Source organism: Canis aureus, chromosome 6, assembly GCF_053574225.1.
Source record: "Canis aureus isolate CA01 chromosome 6, VMU_Caureus_v.1.0, whole genome shotgun sequence".
NCBI classification, from domain to species: Eukaryota; Metazoa; Chordata; class Mammalia; order Carnivora; family Canidae; genus Canis; species Canis aureus.
In genome coordinates this window covers 47,330,307-47,353,324 of record NC_135616.1, presented here as the reverse complement: position 1 = coordinate 47,353,324, position 23,018 = coordinate 47,330,307, and the positions used below count along the sequence as shown (strand labels likewise).

The window sequence follows — 23,018 nt, the reverse complement described above, 5'->3', positions numbered from 1 at the left end:
ATGCAATTTTCCTCTTAAGGAAAATTCAGAATTCATTTTTAAGGGTTTTGTTTTGTTTTTTTAAGTGAGAAAGCAAGTGTGAGTGGGGAGGGGCAGAGGGAAAAAGAGAAAGAGAATACCAAGCAGACTCAGTGCTTAGCTTAGACCCCGACACAGAGCTGGATCTCATGACCCCAAGATCACGACCTGAGCCAAAGTCAAGACTCAGACACTTAAGTGACTAAGCCACCCAGGGGCTCCAAGGGTTGTTTTTTTGGTTTTTTAATGTTTTTTGAGCTAACTAATCCCCTGCCCCCACTTCCCCACCACCCCCACAACACAAAGCACACAGAGTTGCTGCTCCCTGTTCCCTAGTGGGGCCACAGGAAGCATCACCGTGGCTCAGGCCCATCTACACAGACATGACATCTATGGTTTCTCTGCCACTTCAAGTTTTATGAGTCCCTCAGGAACCAGGAATCCAGGAACCACTGAAATCCCACAGAGTTCTCCCCAGTCTCCTCAGTGAACATCAGGCTCAGTCCATCTTAGTCCCTTTGGCCATCACATCAGGATACCACAGGCAAGTGGATTAAACAGAAATGTATTTTCCCCAGTTCTGGAGGCTGGGAGGTCTAAGATCAAGGTGTTGCCTAATTTGGGTCCTGGTGGGGGTCCTCTTCCTGGCTTGTAGACAGCTACCTTCTCATTATGTCCTCACATAGAGGAGAGGCTCTGTGTCTCTGCTTCCTCTTCTAAGGACATTATAAGGGCCCCACCCTCATGGCCTCATCATCATGGGGGCCCCACCCTCATGGCCTCGTCTATATGTAATTATCTCCTTAAAGGTCCCACCTCCAAATACCAGATTGAGCATTAGGGATTCTAGATAGCAATGCTAGGACACAAATATTCAGTCCATAATCCCCGGAAATGACCACAAAGAGTCCAGGTGCCTACCCATACAACCTTCCCACCACTTAGATCCTACTTCTAGTGTCTGGCTGGGTCATCCCTATAGACTCTCTGTCCCTTGCTACTACAGGGTCCTTACTCTAAGCTGGGTAGGACCCAAAGCCCTGCCTCTCCCCCCTGCTGTCCTGCTCCTCCCTCTACAGCCCCAGTTTCACCCCAGCTGGTGGTGATAGTCTCATGACTTCCTTATTCTAAGTTTGGCGCTGGATTTCCCATCATTGTTTCACTTTTGAGTCTGGATAAACTTGGAAAATGGCTGGACACATGAGCATCATGCCCCTCTGAACTTGAGTCTCTGTGTTCATGCCTCATCACCTGCTCTGCTTCATGGTGGAGGTTTTGCACCTGGACCCAGCACCTCCTCTGGCCCTGCCTTCCCCATGCGTCCTCAAGCAGAGATGCATATCCAAGCCTTATGTAATTTATTTGTGTCTTAAGAAATGTGGCTTTGATTTAAAAGCTCCTGCATAAAACAAGCCTAGGTCATCTTAAAGACTTTATGAACACAGCTATCTGTCTTGTGTAGCTGTGGTCTCTTTTAAAGGAGAAAAGATACTCCTTGAATAATCTTTTCTAGGAAATTGAGGTAAGAGGTAAATCAGGGTAAGAGTAACTTCCACTGTAATCAAATCTTTCACCCACATCACTCCACCAAGCCCTGCACATTCCACTCTCACTTGGAGTGCACGGCACCTGCTCATGGTGCACCATGATCCTGCTATATTTCTCATTTATGGCTTATTTGAACTTCTTTTGTTTTAGCTATTTCAAGAGGAAATCAATGCAAGAAGAAGAGTCACAACATTGATCAACACTGGGTGTCACCTGCCTAACAGATTTCACTTTATCAACAGGGTAATGGAAATTTAAGTCCCATATATCTGAAGAGTCAAGCGTCTGGTTATTTTGAAGATGATATTTACCCCTTCAGTAGTGTTAACTTTGGCTCTAATAGTGCTAGCAAGCCCTAAGTCTTGGGTATTCCTTTTTGACTCAGAGCCAATGAAAATCAGGCCCACCAAATCATAACTATGTCAGAAGATCATACGCTAAGGGCATTTCAAGTAAGAAGCTTTCTGCACTGCCAGTGCTTAGACTCACTTAGGTGCTCCAATCCCACCCTCGGAAGTAAGTCCTTGACAGTCACAGATATCCTAATGAGGAAATCTGAGAAGCCACCTGCTTTGCCTTCCATGAGCTAAAGTGAAATGATCCATGTCACTAGCAATATGAAAGGAGCATATGGAAATAGAAAATGGAGGCTCATGGAATCATAAGCCATGAAACTCCATGCTGTAATTAGTACTGCATCATGATTGATAAACATTTACTGGGTACCCACTTACACTATGGTAAGGAGCTATGGGGAACTATGGTGGCTACTCTATGGCATAATATTTTGGCTTTGTTTTGCATCATTCTCGACTCACCTACTATATACCCACAAGTCCCAAGACCCCAGTGACTTTGGGGTAGGACTGGAAGAAAGAAATGGGATAATACTAAAGGGAATACTGACATTACTGAGGATAAATATTAACAGTAAGCCATGGATTCCTATCAGAAACCAAGGAAGAAAATTAGCTTATCATAAGACGTGACCCAAGAGAATCTGTCAATGTTGGGAATTCCTCGTGAGGTCTAAGAAACCACATGATAATATAGGAGTGGCCCTCATCCACATCTGTGTGGCCTGTGCCACTGCTCAGTGCTGGTCCGTGGAAGCTGTGTCTTTAGAAAGCTGTACCTCACAGTTGAACCTTAAGCCACTGATAAATCTCTGAGACCTTTATCACAGGACATGCAGCCACACCAGAATAAATGAAATTCTCCTTTTTTTCCAAGATGATCCCAGGATACTTCACCCTGGTATCAAGGCTCTGGAGCAGTTGAGTGTTTCAGGCTGGATCCCATGGGTGGGCAGCAGAGGGTGGGTCAGAGCAGAGGAGGGGACATGGTTGATGAAGGCCACCCTCCTTGGCACTGCTGTCTATTTTTCTAAGTTAGATTTTGGTGAGAAAACTCAGATGGAAAAGCCACAGGGGGTGAGGAATAAGCCAAGAAGACAAAGGCAGACTTCAACAGGAAGAAGTGGCCATTTAAAATAAGACTGAGATAGAGTTCGAATTTTTCAGATTAAAAAACCTCACTCTACATGCTGCCAACTTGACAGTGTGCCCATCGCATCCCCATGTCAAAGTTTTTGTGGCAGATGGCAAGGAGGAAAATGACCCCAAAATGTCAATCCTTTTTTCTTATAATAAAGAGGAGCTGTAAAAATACACAAAACAGTGGAGAGAAGAAGCAAAAAGAAACTGCGAGAGCCCTCCTTTTACAGGAATGGAATAACACACACTAGTTTCCAGGAGCTCTGATCCTTCCACAAAATACAGCTTATGCTCAGCAGAGGGGTTTTAAGTTAGATCCTCTCTTTAATTTTTGGTTTGTGCCTCAGAAACTCATATTTCATTCCAGGACAGAGATACATACATGTTTGTATCATCCCCCCTTTTTATGCAAATAGAGGGACCTAAATATATTGTTCTGTACTTCACGTTATTTTGTTAGTATACTGAGGGTATTATTCTATATTTATCCTTTTACTTATTCATTCATTCAACAAATACTTACTGAGCACCACTGTTTACGAGGCACTGGTCCAAGTCCTTGGTATAGCAGTGAATGAACTAATAGTGTCTTTGATTTAAGAGAGAATCATACCAAAAAAACCAGGTCTAATAAATATGTATTATGTCAGATGGTAATAAGCATCATTTTTAAAAAAATACAGCTGGGTAAGAGGATAGAGTGATAGTGGTAATGAAGGGGAAGAGGGAATGCCTGCTTTGTGTGATGACATTGCAGTAATGACCTCAAGAGAAGATGCTGGGGATATCAGAAGGATATCTGTTCAGACAGAAAGAAGAGCATATGCAAAGGTACTCAGGCATGTAAGTGATGACTACAACTGAGGAGCAGCAAGGAAGTCACCATGGTTGACACAGAGTAAGCAATAGAAAAAGAGATAGGAAATGTGGTCACAGAATGAAGAACAGAGTCTGATTATGTAGCCCTTGTTCGAATATCTGGCTTTTACTGTTAGTGAGACAGAAAGTCATCAGCCAGTCTGGAGCTGAGAAGTGATGGGCTAGATGTACATTCCAGAGTGATCAATTTGACTTCTGTGTAGAGAAGCTGCTGCAGCTTCTGGACACAAGGAGACCAGTTAGGAGATGTTGGCAGTAGTCCAGGCATAAGGTGATACTGACATGGACAGAGCAAAGACATGGAAATGTGGATCGTGGCCAGATTCTGATGCCTTGTGAATGTGCATGCTGAGCTGCCAGAAGCTGCTGATGAACTGAGCATGGAGTAGAAACAAGGGAAGTGTCAAGGATCACTCTAAGAGTTCCAGCCTGAGCTACTGCAAAGATAGAATTGCTCTTTACTATGGTGGGAGTAGGGCTGGGAAAGGAGAGGCAACTGAGACACTAATTTTAGACACAGCAGGTATGATATGCCTAGGGAACCTCCACACAGAAGTGTTAGGAGGCCACAGGATCTATGAGCTTGGAGGTGATGGAGACATGGGAGCTGTCAGCATATGGATGGTATTCTGAGACATATATCCATTATAAACATGTATTGTCCACTCAGACTTTGCCTGCTCTTTTTATACAACTTCATAATAGGAAACTTTATGTTGAAATGCAGATATTTGCTTGGAGAAAAGCTCATCCTCATTATTCACAGATTCTATATTTGCAAATTTGTCCACTTGCTAAAATTTATTTGTAATCCTAAAATCACTACTTGCAGGACTTTCTCAGTCACTCACAAGGTGGTGAAAACTGAACAAGCAGTTGCTCTACCTTCTTGTTGCAACTTTCATACCATAACAAAGTGTCCTTTATCATGGTCTATTTAGATATGTGGGTTTCTGTGGGTTTTGTGGTTTTTTTTGTTTTTAATTTTTGTGATTTTGTTGGTGATTTCACTATTCAGCAATGCCCTAAGTATAGTGTTGAAATGCTTTCTGGTTCTAAGCACAGAAGGCTGTGATGTGCCTTATAGACAAGATAGGTGCATTAGATAAGCTTGGTTCAGGCGTGAGTTATAGTATGGTTAGCTGCAAGTCCAAAGTTAATAAATCAACAATATACATTGAAAAGGTGTCTTTAAACAGAATCACACATAGACCAAAGTTATGTATGGATTGAAGAAAAGGGACCAAAAGTTTGTAGGAACCTAACCCTGCATTTCCTCTAGCACCTGGTCAATATTCACTAATTCAGTGTTTGTGGGGAATTTATAAGACATAACAGCCACAAATAATGGCAATCAACTGATTTTCTACCTTTGACATAGAAGCCTAAGATGGAAGTTACTTAGAGGAATCATCTACTGTTACTCTGCACCTTAATGTAAACCTCACAGAGATCAACCCAGAAGGTAAGTTTATGACCTATCTTTGAAAAGTAATAGAAAAGAAAACTCAAAAATAAAAGAACTCCATTAATAACTATGTAAAGGTCAAAGGGAGGCCATCCCCAAAATGGGTCACTTTGGCATAAAGATAATTTGAGTTAAAAGCAATCAAGACCCAGAAGATTCAGAGAAAGCTCTTTATATCTCCCACAACGACTAAAAAAGAATTTAGATAGAGGCACCTGAGTGGCTGGTTTAGCAGCCAACTGTTGGTTTCAGTTCAGGTCATGATCAAGCCCTACACTGGGCTCCACACACTGAGAAGGGAACTTGCTGGAGGATTGTTTTTCTCTTTTAAAAAAAATTAATAATAATAAAGCTTAAAAAAATTAGAGTGGATGCCCCAGGAAGAGAGCTATCATCATAGATAACCACATTGAATGAGGTATGGTAGGGAAGAAACCTAGCAAGGCTACTTGGATCAAAGTCCTCTCTTTGTCCCATTGTGTCCGAGTAGCAGCAAACATGTTTACCAAACACTTACTCTTCTTCATTCTTCCTGAGGATTGTGTTCCTTCCCTTTGAAGACCCAGACCCCTCCCTGCTTTCTCCTCAGTTCAGAATGACATATACCTAATTTTGCCTGGCTTTAGAATTTCCACATCTGTGTGGTTTTCCCATACATACACTATTACATTTTATTTTTTTCTGTTAATCTGTCCCATGTCAATTTAATTCTTAGTCTGGCTAGAAGGACGTGGAAGGAGACAGGAAATCTCACTCCCCAACAAGTAGAAAGATCTGCGCACAGTGGACCCTTAATAAACACTGCTGATTGACAACTTTCAAAACCTACTAGGAGTATTTAAGAGCTCTCTTTGTCAGAAAAGTATCCTCACATCTTACCCAAATACCTCAGTGCAGTTTAGAACTCCATCCATTCTTTGCATCCACGATAGAAATGGAGACTTGACCACTAGCTTCTGTTAGAACACTCCATGCTCTCCAACACATATTAAATTGCCCCTTGCTCTTCCATTTTCTAGGTAAAATAATTCTATTTACTTTACAAGTTCTTCCTCAGGTGTTATTTTCTGTCCTCTGATCATGCAAATAGCATTCATTCTGCTTTCAAACATGGACAGTCATGCCATCTTTTTTACCCTGTTAAATAATGAATTGCAATTTCCATCTTGTTCCCTCCAAAGCCCACATGTTGGTTATAAATGTTTAACTGGTAAGGTCATTTCCTATCAAGATCTCCATTAGCAACGGTTCTAATGTGTAATTGTTCTACTGATCCTTCTACTTAAGGATTCATCTTTTTTTTTTTGTTATAAAAATATCTTTACAATGAAGCTGCATTAATTATTAAAGACAACAACTCAAGTGCACAGAGAAAGCTTTTATCTAAAAGAAAACAAAGATAACAAAGTAACACTGAAGACAACTAGCCAAAAATGGAAGTTGACTATAGACAGATTTAATGTTTAGTGACTCATGTTTTTAGAACACGTGCACCTTGGGGGGAGAGAGAAATTGGATATAAACTCAGGTACGATTTGTTTTCAGTTCTCATTGGCCAAGTGTCTTGTCATTGATATTGTGTTCAACCTACAAGAAAAGTACTTCCTATAGTTTGTACCATTGGGAAGTTGCACCATGTCCTATGGTTGGACAAGGCAAGAGAGAAGAGAGTAGCAGGATATGATGCATCTGTGTGTATGTATATGTACACACACTAGAATATTATTCAACCACAAAAATATGAGATCTTGCCATCTGCAACAACATGGATGGACCTAGAGAGTATAATGCTAAATGACAGAAGTCTGATAAAGACAAACACCACATGATTTCACTCATATGTGGATTTTAAGAAATAAAACAAAGAAAAAAAAGAGACAAACACAAAAACAGACTCTTAAATACAGAGAATGCTGGTGGTTGCCAGAGGGTAGGTGGGTGGGAGGATGGGCAAAATAGGTAAAGGAGATTAAGAAGTACAAACTTCTAGTTATAAAATAAATAAGTCAAGAAAATGAAAATGCCATCCAGAGGCTCAGTGGTTGTCTGCCTTTGGCTCAGGTTGTGATCCCAGGCTCTTGGGATTGAACCTGCATCAGGTCCCCGGCAGGGAGCCTGCTTCTCCCTCTGCCTATGTCTCTGCCTCTCTCTCTATGTCCCTCACAAATCAATAAATAAAATCTTTAGGGATCCCTGGGTGGCGCAGCGGTTTGGCGCCTGCCTTTGGCCCAGGGCGCGATCCTGGAGACCCGGAATCGAATCCCACATCGGGCTCCCGGTGCATGGAGCCTGCTTCTCCCTCTGCCTGTGTCTCTGCCTCTCTCTCTCTCTCTGTAACTATCATAAATAAATAAAAATTAAAAAAAATAAAATAAAATCTTTAAAAGGAAAGATAATGAAAAATATGGCACAAGGAATAGTCAATAAATATAATAACACTGTATGCTGACAGATGGTGACTACATTTATCATGGTGAGCACTGAATAATGTATACAATTGCCAAATCACTATATTGTACACTTTAATATAACATTATATGTCAATTATACTTCAATAATAAATAAACGTATGTATATGTATGTTATGAAGAAAGTTCTAATCTAAATAGCTTGGTCTTTCTGGTAACCAGTCCGAATCCTGAAGCTACACAGGGATCCTGCCCTGAGTCAACTCATCACCTAAATTCAAGTATAGTGGAAAGGAGCTCCTTATAAACAACAAATGATACTTGTATCACTCAGAAGTCCCAAGGGTTTTAGATGCTCTGTGCCAGGAACCTGAGACAAAAACCAAATTGTATTATTACACACCAAAGATCATTATTACACACAAGATTCATAAGGCTATGATTCACAAGGGTTACTACTACTATTCGCAAGGTTATTATGCATAAGGGTTTAGAGTCCTGGCTTCTTAGGGAGCCCTCAGGCTAAGATATAATGGTTTAAGGCACTGCCACAGCTTGGGAAAATCTTACCCAATGCTTCTCTCAAAGATGGCAAAGAAGTTCACTGGAGAAAGTCTCCTAACATCATCTTTCCAGTGGACTGAAGCTGAGGTGGTGAAGATTTCTAATCACCCCCCACCCCAAGGAAGGGGCTCAAAGAACTGATGCCCTTGTGATTCACTCTTCCTGATCTTGTACCCTCCTCTCTGCTCTGTAAGAATTAGGTAGTTGACCAACATCTATGTAAGTACTTCCTGTGGTCTGCTATTGTTCTGAGTATGTTGCAAATACTCACTCATTTAATAATTCCCAATTCTCCTTTGAGGTGGTTATATTATAATGAAACTAGAGCACAGAAAAATCAATCTTCTTGCTCAAGGCTACCCATGAAATCTGTGTCTGTGCTCTGATCATTAGGCTATTGTATAAGCATCCAGATTCATAATCCAATAAAAGGTGGCATCATAGAGGAGTATTACATGTTTCTCTATTTTATTTAATTTTTTCAAAAACTATTTATTTGAGAGAGTGAGAGAGAGCATGAGTAGGGGGAAGGAACAGAGGGAGAGGGAGAAGCAGACTCCCCACTGAGCAGGGAGCCCAATGTGGGTCATCATCCCTGGACCCTAGAATCAGAAGGCAGACACTTCATCTACTAGCCACCCAGGTGCCCACCTCTTTCTTCATTTTTAAAAGGAAAGACTATTTAAAATTGGACTTGTCTCTCCCCTTCCCATTTTTTCTTGTGTATTTACATTTTTTACATTTTAGGGGAGTTTATCATTTAGTCCGTTGATTGCATAATAGTGAGGAGGGTTGCAAGAGTTTTGAAGCATTCTTTGGTTATGTGTCCTTGGTTATGGAATCTGACAGTAACAAGAAAATCTTTAAAGGTCCCCAAATTCTCCTCTGGGTGTACTAAGTATGTGTGGTCCACTGGAGGAATCTCCAGTTGGAGGGAGAGTAGTGGTATTTACATTGCTTGCACATTAATTAGTAGGATTAGGCTAAGGGAGCACCTATAGGATGAGAGTGCACACAAAGAGGGCACGTGTAATGCTGGCCTCATTGTGGGCATGTTGTTCTTAGCAGGTATGTTGTCCTATTTGTAGGAAGCCTATTTGATGCTAATCCTTCTCAGACACTCTCCATACTTCCTTTGTGCAGTGGGAGTTGGGCCATATATATAACCTGGCACCCGGACATGGCTGCTTGAATCAGGGTCCACATTGAGAAAGGCTATGGGAGTGTGACCTTGAACACACACATCTCAGGCACTGAGCTGAGACGCTTTCTGGGAGACTACTCAGTGAGGGACCATCTGATGTAAAAATATGGTAATGAAGATGCTCAGAAAGGAGTCTTCACAGAGAAACGGGAGAATGGAAGTACATTGTGACACAGATATGGCCAGAGAAAGGACAGAAACAAAGAAGCCACTGGATTTTAATGATCAGGTCCAACATCATGGGAAGCATTGCTGTACTTCCTCTTGGGGTTTCAGGAAGCTTTCATTGCTCATGACAAATTTTTCTTTAACTTAAGTCAGCTTGAGTTCATTTGTGTCTTGGGTACAAAAAAGAAGGTCCATGATTAAGAGTCTTAACCTATAAAATACACAAGTTTACAGTCTCCACCAAAAGCCAAAGTCTTGATGTTAGCATATTAAGAATTACCTCTCTCCATTTCAACTTCCCACATCACAGGAATTAATTCAAACAGGAAAACAGTAATCTGCCGATTTTAAGGAAGTCCCTTGGAGAAGTCCATGATATTTTTCCTTTGAACTTTAAAGGCATCACGAGGCACAAAATCAATGTAAAGTCATTTGGGGCCACTAAGAACAAGTTCTCTCTGCTTTTGAGCTCTTTAAGAAAACTCAAAGACACTCTCCCAAACCTCATGATGGTCCTCAACTCATCAGAACACCATGATCTTGGGAGTTTTTTGGAATTTTTTTTGGAAATTCCTTACCACTCACAAAAGCAGTGGGAATAGACTTAGAAGGGGAGTCTGTGGTGCTGTCCTGGTTTCTATGATTTTCCTATATCCTCCTTTAATTGGTAGTCATTGTCCAACTTTCAGGATTTGAACAGCAATCCCTCTTTAGAGTTAAGATATACTTCTTTCAAAGACTAGTTTAGAGCCAGCACCCCTAACCCCAACATGATGCTCTTACCACCCTGTTAATTTCCTTCATAGCTCTTATCTCTATATATAAAGTTCTGGTTTATTTGTTTACATGTTTATTGTTTATCTCCCCCATTAGAATCTAAGAAGGAAACAGGGATCTTAACTGCCTTGGTCACCCCTATAGCCCCACTACCTAGTACAGGGCAAAGAACCTAGTAAGAATTTGATAAATTAGGCTAGTTTACCACTAACTATTCTAAAAAAACAGACCAAAATGTAGAAGGGCTCAAATACACGCAAAGTGTATTTCCTCCTCATGAAGAGTCCAAGTCAGCTGCATGTGGTGGTGGAGGAAAAGAGGGCTTTGTTAACAGGCTTTTCCTGAGACTCAATGTGACGGTATCTCTACCATCTTCACGTGGCTTCCTAGAACCCAGGACATTAACATTCAGACAGCAGAACAGCAATAACACATGGAGGCACTAGCATGGGAAGCTTCCATGGGCAGGCTTGGAAATGGCCCACTTCAGCCCACCTGCTATTGGCCTCGTACTCACATGGCCACACCTGCCTTACAGGAAAGCAAGGAAATGTGCATTGTTCTCAAAAGAATTCACAAGTATTGAAAGAAAGAGAAATGGTAGAAGAAGTCACAAGCAGCTAAAAGTGCTTCATTGATCAAGGTTCGGTTTGGGAGATTTGGAGTCACTTGTGGATCCTCAACACCTACTAGGTGCTGGGCCCAGTTTGGGGAGTTTTAGCATTTCATTCCATCTTTTTATTTACTTATTTTTTTTATTTTTGTTAAGATTTATTTATTATTCATTTTACTTATTTATTTATTTATTTATTTATTTATTTATTATTCATTTTAAAGAGAGGAGAGCAAGGAGGGGGAAGGACAAAGGGAGAGGGAGAGAGAATCCCAAGCATACTCCCTGCTGAGTGCGGAGCCAAATGCAGGATCACAACCTGAGCCAAAATCAAAATCAGACACACTCAACCAACAAAGCCACCCAGGTGCCTCTATTTCAATCTTTTAAATATCAATATGCATAATGATTGAACATACTAAATATTTGGTCCAGAAGCTCAATGAGGACTGTTCTTAGATATTGGCAAGCAAAAGCAGTTCCAGGATGTTTCCATGTATTAGTTTAAAGGAGCTTTTAAACAAGGAGATTTACCTTTTAAAAGTAAATATTTTAATTCATCTGTTTTTAGGCAATAGCATGATTTGAGTCACCCCGGTAGAAGGAAATAAAGCCTGGTTATACCAAGCCATCCAGAGGCTTGCAGTAGATTGCTGGCCAGTTCCATTGTTCTAAGTGCGTGGGTAAGAATGACATCGTACCATCCTACATAGGGCAGGCTACGCCCACCTGAGTGCTGTTCCTGTACTATCAGTGCTTGATATGGAATGAAAGAGGAAGGATTATTTACCTGAGACTGACTGTATCATAAATCCGGTCAGGAAGACTATAAGCCATTGGCAAAGCCTATATATTTGACCAAATAAGGATCAACCGGACCTTACAGGGAGCAAAGGTAGAGAGGGATTCCTTGCTCTACAAGGTGGCCTAAGCTCTCATGATTCAGAGTGTAATTACAGATTTTAGCTACAAGGGAGGTGAGATATTGCCTTACTGAATTTCATCTAGTCTTCTTTTCCTCTGCTTTCAACCCTCTTTCAATCAGAAACACAGAACACAACAGGCAAACCCCAGAGGTATTACAGGTGGGGTTCCCGACTACCAGGGTAAAGTGAATATGACAATAAAGTGAGTCAAATGAATCATTTCGTTTCCCAGGGCATATAAAAGTCATACTTACACTAAACTGCAGTCTTTTAAGTGTACAATAGCATTATGCCTAAAAAAATAAGGTATATGCCTTAATTTTAAAATACTTTATTGTTAAAAAATGTCAACCATCCTGAGCTTTTAACCAGTCATAATCACTGATTCCAGATCAAAATGTAACACAGGACACAAAGTGAACAAATGCTGTTATAAAAAATGGCGCTGACAGACTTGCTTGTCTCAGGGTTGCCACAAGCCTTCAATTTGTAAAAAAAAAAAAAAGGGGGGGGGCAGTAACTATAAGACACCATAAAATGAAGTATGCCCATATTTTCTAAAAACACCTTTCTAAAAACACCTCCCTCTGCTTCCACTGCTCTGTCCATTATTCTACTTAACACTTTTAAAATTAGGTCATTTATCCCCTTGATGTTGTATAGTGAAATAGCAAAAGAACTGGATTGGCAATTGCTTAAACTTGAATGCATAAAAATTCTCACTCAGCCTATTATAAATAATAATTTTGCAGGAAAATTGGAAATAACATCAATGTCCATTAAAATGATGACAGAAAGTTACATGTATTGGCACAGAATGATGGCCATGATAAATTTTTTAAAAAGCAGAACTAAATAGCATGTTTATGAATGATATTCAGAAATGAATATTTACTTTTGAACCTAAGTGAAATATTATTTTTTTGTTCTTTCAATACATATTTAATATGCCAGGCTTCATTCTGGCCATCAAGATTATGATGGGAAACATGATTCCTACTCATGGGAGTTTACAGGCTGTTGGGGAAGTAGACATTAATCAAATAATAATATAAACAATTAAAAATAGTGACAAATGCTATGAAGCAAAATGCAGAATATTGTGAATATATAATTAAAGAAAGACTTACCCTACTGCCTTTAGTAAAAATTATATGTGCGTGGTATGTATATATGAGTGCAAGCATGTGTACATGTGTGGTGTGTATACTGAGGTCGAGCATGGGTAGGCATATAAGAAAGGCCAGAATTATGTATATATAACTGATAGGTATTAGCTCTGAATGACTGTACTCTTCTTTCATTTTCAGCATGTTTTGAATCTTCTTCAATTGCCACATGTTTCTTTTATAATCCAAAAAAACCCCAACAACAATAACAACAAAAAAAACCAACCTTTTAATTGGATTTATTCTTTTTTTTTTAAGTTTTTATTTAAATTCCAGTTAGTTAACAGTGTAATATTAGTTTCAGAGGTACGATATAGTCATTCAGCACTTCCATACATCACCTGGGGCTCATATCTACAAGTGCACTCCTTAATCCCCATCACCTATTTTCCCCCAACCCTCCACCACCCCCCTGCTGGTGACCAGCAAGTTCTGTATAGTTACCAGTCGTTTCTTGGTTTGTCTCTCTTTTATCCCCCACCCTTTGCTCATTTGTTTTGTTTCTTAAATTCCACATATGAGTGACATCATATAGTGTCTGTCTTTCTCTGGCTGACTTATTTCACTTAGCATAATACCCTCTAGCTCCATCCATGTTGTTGCAAATGGCAAGATTTCATTCTTCAATATGGCTGAGTAATATTTCATTGTGTATATCTACCACCTCTTCTTCATACATTCACCTATCATGGATATTTGGGCTGCTTCCATACCTGGCTATTGCAGATAATGCTGCTATGAACATCAAGGTGCATGGATCCCTTCGAATTAGTGTAGTCCGAATACCTAGTAGTACAATGCTGGGTCATAGGTTAGTTCTATTTTTAACTTTTTGAGGAACTTCCATACCATTTTCCAGAGTGGCTGTACCAGCTTGCATTCCCACCAACAGTGTAAGAGGGTTCCCCTTTCTGCATATCCTCTCAACACCTGTTGTTTCTTGTGTTGTTGACTTTAGCCATTCAGACAAGTGTGAGGTGATAATGTAGTTTTGACTTATTTCCCTGATTTTAAGTGATATTGAGCATCTTTTCATGGTTCTGTTGGCCATCTGGATGTCTTCTTTGGCGAAATGTCTATTCATGTCTTTTGCCCATTTTTTAACTGAATTATTCATTTTTGGGTGTTGAGTTTTATAAGTTCTTTATAGATTTTAGATACTAACCCTTTGTCAGATGTCATTTGTAAATATCTTCTTCCATTCCGTAGAGTGCCTTTTGTTGATTGTTTCTCTCACTGTGCATTAGCTTTTTATTTTGATGTAGTCTCAATAATTTACTTTTGCTTTGATTTCCCTTGCCTCAGGAGATGTATCTAGAAAGAAATTCCTATGGCTGATGTCAAGGAAGTTACTGCTTGTGTTCTTTTCTAGGATTTTTATGGTTTCAGGTCTCACATTTAGGTCTTCATCCATTGTGAATTTACTTTTGTATATGGTATAACAAAGTAGTCCAGTTTCCTTCTTCTGCACGTTGCTGTCCAATTTTCCCAACACCATTTGTTGAAGAGACTATCTTTTTTCCATTGGATATTCTTTCCTACTTTGTTGGAGAGTAACTGACCATACAATTGTGGGTTCATTTCTGGGTTTTCTATTCTCTTCCATTGATCTATATGTCTATTTTTGTAAAGGTACCATACTATCTTGATTACTACAACTTTGTAACACAGTGGAAGTCTGGAACTGTGATGCCTTCAGCTTTGTTATTCTTTTTCAAGGTTGCTTTGGTTATTTGGAGGCTTTTGTGGTTCCATACACATTTTAGGAATATTTGTTCTAGCTCTGTGAAAAATGTTGGTGGTATTTTGACAGGGATTGGATTAAATGTGTAGATTGTTTTGCATAGTATAGGCATTTTAAGAATATTGTTTGTTCTGATCCATGAGCATGGAATGTCTTTCCATTTCTTTGTAACATCTTCAATTTCTTTCATCAGTGTTTCACAGTTTTCAGAGTACAGATCTTTCACCTTTCTGGTTAGGGTTATTTCTAGGTATCTTGCAGTTTTCGATATAAGTATAAATGGGATTGATTTCTTAATTTCTCTTTCTGCTGCTTCATTGTTGGTATATAAAAATGCAACAGATTTCTGTATATTGATTTTGTATCCTGTGATTTTACTGAATTTGCTTATCAGTTCTAGCAGCTTCTTGGTGGTGTCTTTAGAGTTTCCTATATAGAGTATCATGTCATCTGCAAATAGTGAAAGTTTTACTCTTTCCTTGCCAATCTGGATGCCTTTTATTTCTTTTCGTTGTCCGATTGCTGTGGCTAGGTCTTTTAGTACTATGTTAAATAGTAATGATGAGAGTGGACATACCTGTCTTGTTCCTGACCATAGAGAAAAAGCTCCCGGTTCTTCTCCATTTAGGATAATATTAGCTGTGGGTTTTTCATATATGTCCTTCATTATGTTGAGGCATGATCCCTCTAAGCCTACTTTGTTGAGGGTTTTTATCATGAATGGATGTGGTACTTTCCCAAATGCTTTTTCTGCATCTATTGAAATGATCATATGGTTATTTTCTTTTACTGATGTTATGTGTCATGTTGATTGATTTGCAAATAATGAACCACCCTCGAAATCCAGGAATAAATCCTATTTGATTGTGGTAAATGATTTTTTTTAATGTATTGTTGGATTCGGTTTGCTAGTATTTTATTGAGAATTTATGCATTTATGTTCATCAATGGACAGGGATTTGATCCTGGGACTGCAGGATTATGCCCTAAGCCTAAGACAGATGCTCAACCGCTGAGCCACCCAGGCATCCCCACTTTGGTCCATCTTAAAAAACTCACCCACTATATGTCAATGCACTTTCACACAAACTTACGAGGCAATTCTAAATCCCAGACTGAGTAAATGTTATTCATCTTCTCTAGTGTCAATAAACATAAGTTATAAACATAGTTTTATAAAGAATCTCTATGCTGAGTGAGCACAAATTCAGGAAGGTTTAGATGTAGCAACATATTACAATATAGCCTGCCTCTAGAAATACCTAAGCTGATGAGCCACACTTTCCATGAATTCATTAATCAGCCATAGTGTTAGTTGGAAACATTAAAATTATATGGATACAGAACAAGAATTAATTAGAAAGTGAGATTTATTAAGTATATGCTGGTGTGATTTCTCCCCTTTCTATCAGAGACTTTATCCATTTCTTAAAACATTTCTATACATGCTTTATATTTTGTGGGGTTTTTTTAAAGATTTTATTCATTTATTCATGAGAGACAGGAAGGGGGGGGTGCAGAGACACAGGCAGAGGGAAAAGCAGGCTCCATGCAGGGAGCCCGATGTGGGACTCGATCCCGGGACTCCAGGATCACACCCTGGGCTGCAGGCAGCGCTAAACCCCTGTGCCACCGGGACTGCCCAATACATGCTTTATATTTTGATTTCACTACTGAAACCAAAATAAACACAGTAACTAAGCAAATAAGGAAATTAATCTAAGTACTTTTGTAAAGCAAGCTATAAGTCCAACCACAGCAAATTTCAGAATGCAAACATCAAATGCCTCCAAATATGCTTGCCCTTCTGGGTGAGAGTACAATAAGAGGGGCTGACTCAGGGTGGTGGGTTTTGGGGAGTGGGTCCTTCACAGACCCAAAAATCCTCAAGGGCCGAAAGATGTCTGGGCAGATAATCCACATATCAAAACCTGCCTATTCTAAGTTCAACCAGAAGTACTGAAAATAGCCAACACTGGATGAATACTGGAGAATTTTAATGTTGTGCCCATGTCCACATTTATAAGAAAAGATTTAAAATTGCAGTTAAGGCTAATAACCTGAACTATCCCATTTCTCCCACAAACCTCTGAGCATCTCCCTAGAGACTGGAATCTATTTAATTTCTAGGTTATCCAGCTAATTAGTCTCTTTACTCTAGGTCTTTCATCTATCACATTGATTTTACAATCAACAGTAGGCTTGATCAGCAACAGCTTCCGTGGTATTTTATCCATCATCCTGTATACACTCACTCTTGCGTCTTCTCGCCAAATGGGACCTGTCCAGTATCCATGATGAATCATATGGACTGGTGTGGCTGACCAACGGGATGAAATTTGAACTGAGTTCACATTTGCTTATTTTCAGCTTCACACTTCCTTTATTTAGCCCATTGAGTGCAATTCCTTCATAGAAGACCACAGAAAGCACAGGAGAAACGATTCATCTTCATTATACTACTGGTATGTGCAATTTAAAATTTTTAAAGCTCTTGACACAGTCTTCAAGGAGAAACTCAAAACCAACCAACATTCAATTCCCTAAAATTTGTCATCAAAATATCCCTCTTCCTGACAATTAATATCTTACCTATTCTAATTTATAAAATATTTTTTTTCTCTGTGGGTTTTTTTTGAGGGGAGGGGCTTCACTATCCACTCATATTCTTCACATCTTTCTATTCATCTTATCAATGTGATTACAGGTCATCAATTATCAAGAACACCGCTCTGAAGTCATTAGTCATTTCTGGCTATATATAATTTGCCTTCTATATGTCACCTTCAAAATTCTAAAATCTCCAAATATACACGTGAGTATAGGCACATATCACTTCCCCGACCCTCTGAATCCACCTTCTTCTCTTCAGGAACACAATCAAAAGGCCATTTAGTACCTTGAGCCTCCACATCCAGAACACATTACACTGTCACTCACCTCTAAATACCTTACTGGACTTTGGGTGACACGCCACAGAAGTCATCTATTTATATATTCTGACTTTCACACTTTTTCTTCCTTGCCATGTGTCTTTTTTCATTCATCTGACAATACACACAATCTACTCTGTGTGAGGCATCATGCCAGGTGATGTAGGAACTGCAGCCAGGAGATTCTTACTCACTCTTCTTGAGCTAGTTGCTTCAGATACAAGTTTGTGCTTTCCTTTTTCACAATCACATCCAATCAGTGGCCGGCACAAGTGAATGTTTCATGCATCTACTCTCCTACTTTGATTCTTTTTCATTTCCTCCCCACCATCCTAACTGGAATCCTTATCATCCTGTACCTCAATAATTTGAAAAGCTTCCTTCCAATTCATCTCATCACCATGACCTTCAGCCTAATCAGACATCCGACTTGACACAAACATTAATGCAATTATCACAATGACCCAATAGACATAGGACTCATTATTCCCACTTTGCAAATAACACTAATTGTTAAAGAGTTTTTAAAAACTGCTGTCCAAAACCACCCAAACAGGTAGGTAACACAGAAATTTAACTCTAGGTCTGAGTGCAATTAAACTCTCTTTCCATAACATAAGACTGTCTCAGATTAAGGGAACTGTTTAAGGGAAGTTGACCAGAGTGGAAACATAAAGTAAGAAATAGGGTGTTGGTGTGCAAATGACAAGAAACCCAAACAGGTGACACCAAGAAAGAACAGACCTGTCTTGGGAGCAGACTGGATATGAAAGAGATATGTCAAACAGTATTTGAAGCTTTAGAGGCTGAATCACTGAAGCATTGGCCTTGCTTATCCTCCTCTATACCTTAAAAGGTTGTAGGATGAGGTGGTTTAAGAAATAAGGGCCTTGAGGGACACGTGGGTGGTACAGTGGTTGTGCATCTGACTCTTGGTTTCAGCTCACATCCTGATCTCAGGGTTGTGGAATTGAACCTTGTGTTGGGTTCTGTGCTCAGTGAGGAGCCTGCTTCAGATTCTCTCTCCCTCTCCCTCTGCCCGTACAGCTCATGTGCATGCACTCTCTTTCTCTTAAATAAATAAATAAATCCTGAAGAAAGAAGAAGAAGAAGGAGGAGGAGGAGGAGGAGGAGGAGTAGGAGGAGGAGGAGGAAGAAAGAAGAAGAAGAAGAAGAAGAAGAAGAAGAAGAAGAAGAAGAAGAAGAAGAAGGAGGAGGAGGAGGAGGAGGAGGAGGAGGAGGAGGAGGAGGAGGAGGAGGAGGAGGAGAAGAAGAAGAAGAAGAAAGGAGAAAGGAGAAAGGAGAAGAAGAAGAATTTAGGAAAATACTCCTCTGTACCTTACCTCAGTACAGTGGTGGTAATAATAATAATATTGCTTAAAAGAAAGGATGAGGATTATCAAAGTATTTAAAACACTTGGCACATAGCACATGTGTCCTCAATATTTGTAAAAATTCCTTGAAAGCATTCACACATTTCCTTTGCTTTGAAATAACTTAAACTTGTTTGCAATTATGTGGGGTGGATTTAACTATTTGCATTTTCTTTTGATTTGCAAATAAAACAAAAACAAGCAATCTGAGCCCACAGCAGCACTGACTTACTTGGCACCCCGCAAGCCCTGACTTGCTCCTGACACTAATAATGAGGTCCAGGAGAGGGTTTTAAACACAGTGACTGCCTTTCGTCTTGGATAAGTAAGATAACGGATCATGTTTGCACGATGAGAAACATGACTGGTTTTCTTTTTCCTTATAGAAGGGACTTAAGTCCCCTTAAAATCAAAGGCCGATTTTTCAACCCACTGTTCTCTGGACAGAGTTCGCACTACAAAGAAAGGTTCCTTTTACAAAAGCTGGCTGGTTAGGATGGATGTCTTCCCTACAAAACCGTGACCGTTTTAGCGTTTGTAGTTCAGAAAAGCTCAGTTAGACTGAAGGTTTCGCTTAATGTACAACTGGGTAATGTTTTCAACTTTTTTTTTTTTTTTTGCAATCAAAAAAAGAGGTCTACATGTTTTCCTAGGTTGTGCTACTGCATTTAAGTGACTCAGTCCTCAGCGGGCCCCTTGTCATCCCCTGAATACCCTACAAGACTGTCGCTATGCTCAAGTCTATGCCCACGCTCAACGTGTGCTAGCAGGAGCCCTATCTGCATCTCAGCCTGGTCCTTTTTAATCCTTAAAGGAATGTTCTCAGGCTAATAAAGAGAAGAAAAGAATTATTATGCCTCAAGAACTGAGGCAAAACATTCCAAAGCACTAAGGAGCCCCATTTAATCCTCAAGTGTTGATATTTACCCACCCTGCTGGTCAGGGAGAAATAGGTGAGTCCCTAACATGACTTCTCCCCAGGTCAGAAGAGCCTGGAGCACAGATGAGCTGACAAATGGTACCACCTGTCAATGAAGGAGGCAACAATCTGACCCTGAGCTTTGCAGCTCTGTTTCTAGGGCTGGTGCTCGGGAGTGAGCGATCTAGGATGGATGGTGAGGGCAGGAAGTGAAGTGAAATATTTTCATAACTCTGGTTTCCAATGTCCCCTTTTTCTGAGTCGCTGGAGAGGCAGGCTTACTTCTAAAAATTCCCACAACCCTCATCAGCACTCTCTTCATTCATCTGGATTATAAAAGGAATAATCATTTCCCACACATCAGCTGTGCAGTCAAATAAGTGTATTTCAGGCATTCTCTCCAAACAGTAATAGGTTATGTTATAACCTAAATGTTATATAATCTTATTATTACCAATGTCCTTCGTCCCTTGAGTCCTTAAAGAAAACATTTCAGGGCTTCACTGCTGCTCCGGGGTGGCGGGCCCCGGGGCAAAGGCGCCTGGAGGGCCGCAGGACCGCTGCAGACCCCGGCTCAGGACGCTGTCCTGCCCGGCCGCTCCCGCACCTCGTCCAGAGACCTCAGTAGTTCCCAGTAAGGCAGGCCTCCCCCTGGCAACGTCTGCTCTGCTGGAGAGAATCAAGCCAACTTCCTCCAAAGTCACTTACACTTTCTTTTAGAACCTGGGCTCTTTTTGTCACTGTCTGCCGATGACAGTTGTGAAAGGAAAAAAAAAAAAAAACAATCACTTAGAAGTTTGCTCTAGTAACGGTTAATGTGCAGATGCCTCCAATCAACAGTGACACTCGCAGAATTGTGACAATTCACCAGAGTCGCGAAAAGAGCGGCTTCCGTATGAATGGGCTGGTACCCCCGCACGCAAATATCGAGAAAGCAGGCAATTATTTCTTTGAGGCAGCCTCCTGGAAATCACAAATTGCATTCGGAGGAAGAGCACACACATCAGAGACTGCATTAATCAGGGCTCGCACTTGAGGTCACCGTGCGACTGTCCTTCCCTGGCAGAGCCCAGCAAACGGTTCGTATTAATTACAAGGCTCCTGACATGAAAGGAATCATTTTTCAAAAGTCAGTGCTTTGGTGCCAAGGAGGTCCCCGCCCTTTCTAGCAAAAAGCTGACAGTGCCTGAGAGCCCAAGTTCAGGCTCCTGCTACCCACAGCCACTGTCACCAGCAGATGCCAGGTATTCCTCCCCAGGTCACAAACTAGGTCTACCGAAAACTCTGGAGTCTCTTACCATTGTGATCCAATCTTCCCTCCCTGCAGAGTCCAGCAGCCAGGAGCTGTTGCTGGTGCGCTGTTTCCACAGCCAATGGAAGCTTTGGAGGCAGAGAATGTTTCATGTGGTGCAAATGTATCACCACTGATTATATTTCAGTCCCTCAATCGCTGGCCTCGATGCTTTGGAAATCAGCCAAACCAAGCTTGAGGAGAAAGGGCTGCAGCTTGCAATTTCAGAATTTTCCCGAGAACCTGCTCTTAGAAACATGGGTCTCTCGTTTAGCATTTTAAGCAAATACCAAAGGCTGCTACATTCAATTAGATCTCTCTCTCTCTCTCTCTCTCTCTCTCAGATGGGTTGTGTTGCTTTGTAGGATGAAATTATAGCAGGAGCTCAAGCTGACCCAGGGGACACAGGCACTCTGCTGGCTTCCACACACCTCTAACCTAACCCGAAAAGTCACTCTTCCAATCAGAGAAGAGAACCCCGGCTGGACACAGAGGGAGGGAGAGAATCATGCTGGCATGCACCTGGGCACACCAGGGTCGCAGCCGCTCCCTAAGTGGTATGAATCTGCAAAGTGTGCCAAGGACCAAACACTGGACCCAAGTCTGAACCACAGCATTTGGTGTCACGCTGTCAAATCCAAACAGGTAGGAAGAAAAGCTCCTTGCTCATCAAGGGAGTCTATGAAGCATAGCTTTGTCCTAAAAAATAAACTAGAAGTTCTTCAAATGCAGGGACTGTATATGCCAAGATGCTTTAAATCTAGCCATGTCTGCTCAGTCATATTAAACCACTAGGCTCCTTGTTCTTCCTATGTTTTGACAACATTTTATTGCTTAAAAATTTTATCTGTCTCATAAGGATTCAATCTCACACAGCTAGCACACAGCAGAGGCAGGGCTGCAATCAAAGCTCAAGCCAGGACTCTTGAAAATAAGCATACAAAAAAGCAAAAACATCTAAAATTGCTAAACTGTTTACCTGCTTTTCCTTCCTCACTTACTGTCAATTCCAGTAGGGTGGCTGCCATGTTGGTTTTGTTCCTTTCCCTCTCCCTAATACAGCTCCAATACATTGTACAGTATTTACTGGCTGAATTAATTAACTTCCCATAATTGTTGGAAAGGTGGGCCGTCCCTCGAACTGGTAAACTTCCTCTTACTAAGAGCCTGATGTGTTCATGACTGCCTTCCCTCACACCAAAAGAGAAGGCTCCCATGTCCTAATAGGTTAGGCCTGCAAAGGGCAGGAATGCCAGCAAAGCTAAATATTTGCTGCAGAGCAAATTCAAATTCCACCCAAGGAATAAAGCTGATGCTGATGGCTAACGGTTCTAATTTCTTAGAAAGAGTGCCCGGCATTTATCAGGCTTGGTGGGATCAAGAAGTAGCTGTGAATCAACGGAGGCCAAGAAAACTACTCCCATTTTCACTCCCTGAAGGGAACAGTCTTACAGAACAGAAAAGAATAGTAGGCAAATCAGGTGCCCCAGTGAGACAACAGAGCCCATGTCAGTGGCCAA

At 40.7% G+C, this 23,018-nt stretch overlaps 1 protein-coding gene across 2 annotated transcripts in view; it reads right to left on the bottom strand.

Moving 5' to 3' along the window:
• The window catches only part of PLD5 (phospholipase D family member 5), a 416,960-nt gene that overhangs the window by 332,581 nt on the left and 61,361 nt on the right, over positions 1–23,018 (bottom strand). The window contains exon 1 of one of the 2 annotated variants that reach the window (XM_077901465.1): positions 21,506–21,886. The exons of the other annotated variant lie outside the window; for it this stretch is intronic. Within the exon in view, the coding sequence (XP_077757591.1) occupies positions 21,506–21,508 (3 nt within the window). The 5' untranslated portion in view covers positions 21,509–21,886. Of the gene's footprint in view, positions 1–21,505; positions 21,887–23,018 lie in introns of those variants that run through there. 2 annotated transcript variants of the gene reach the window in all.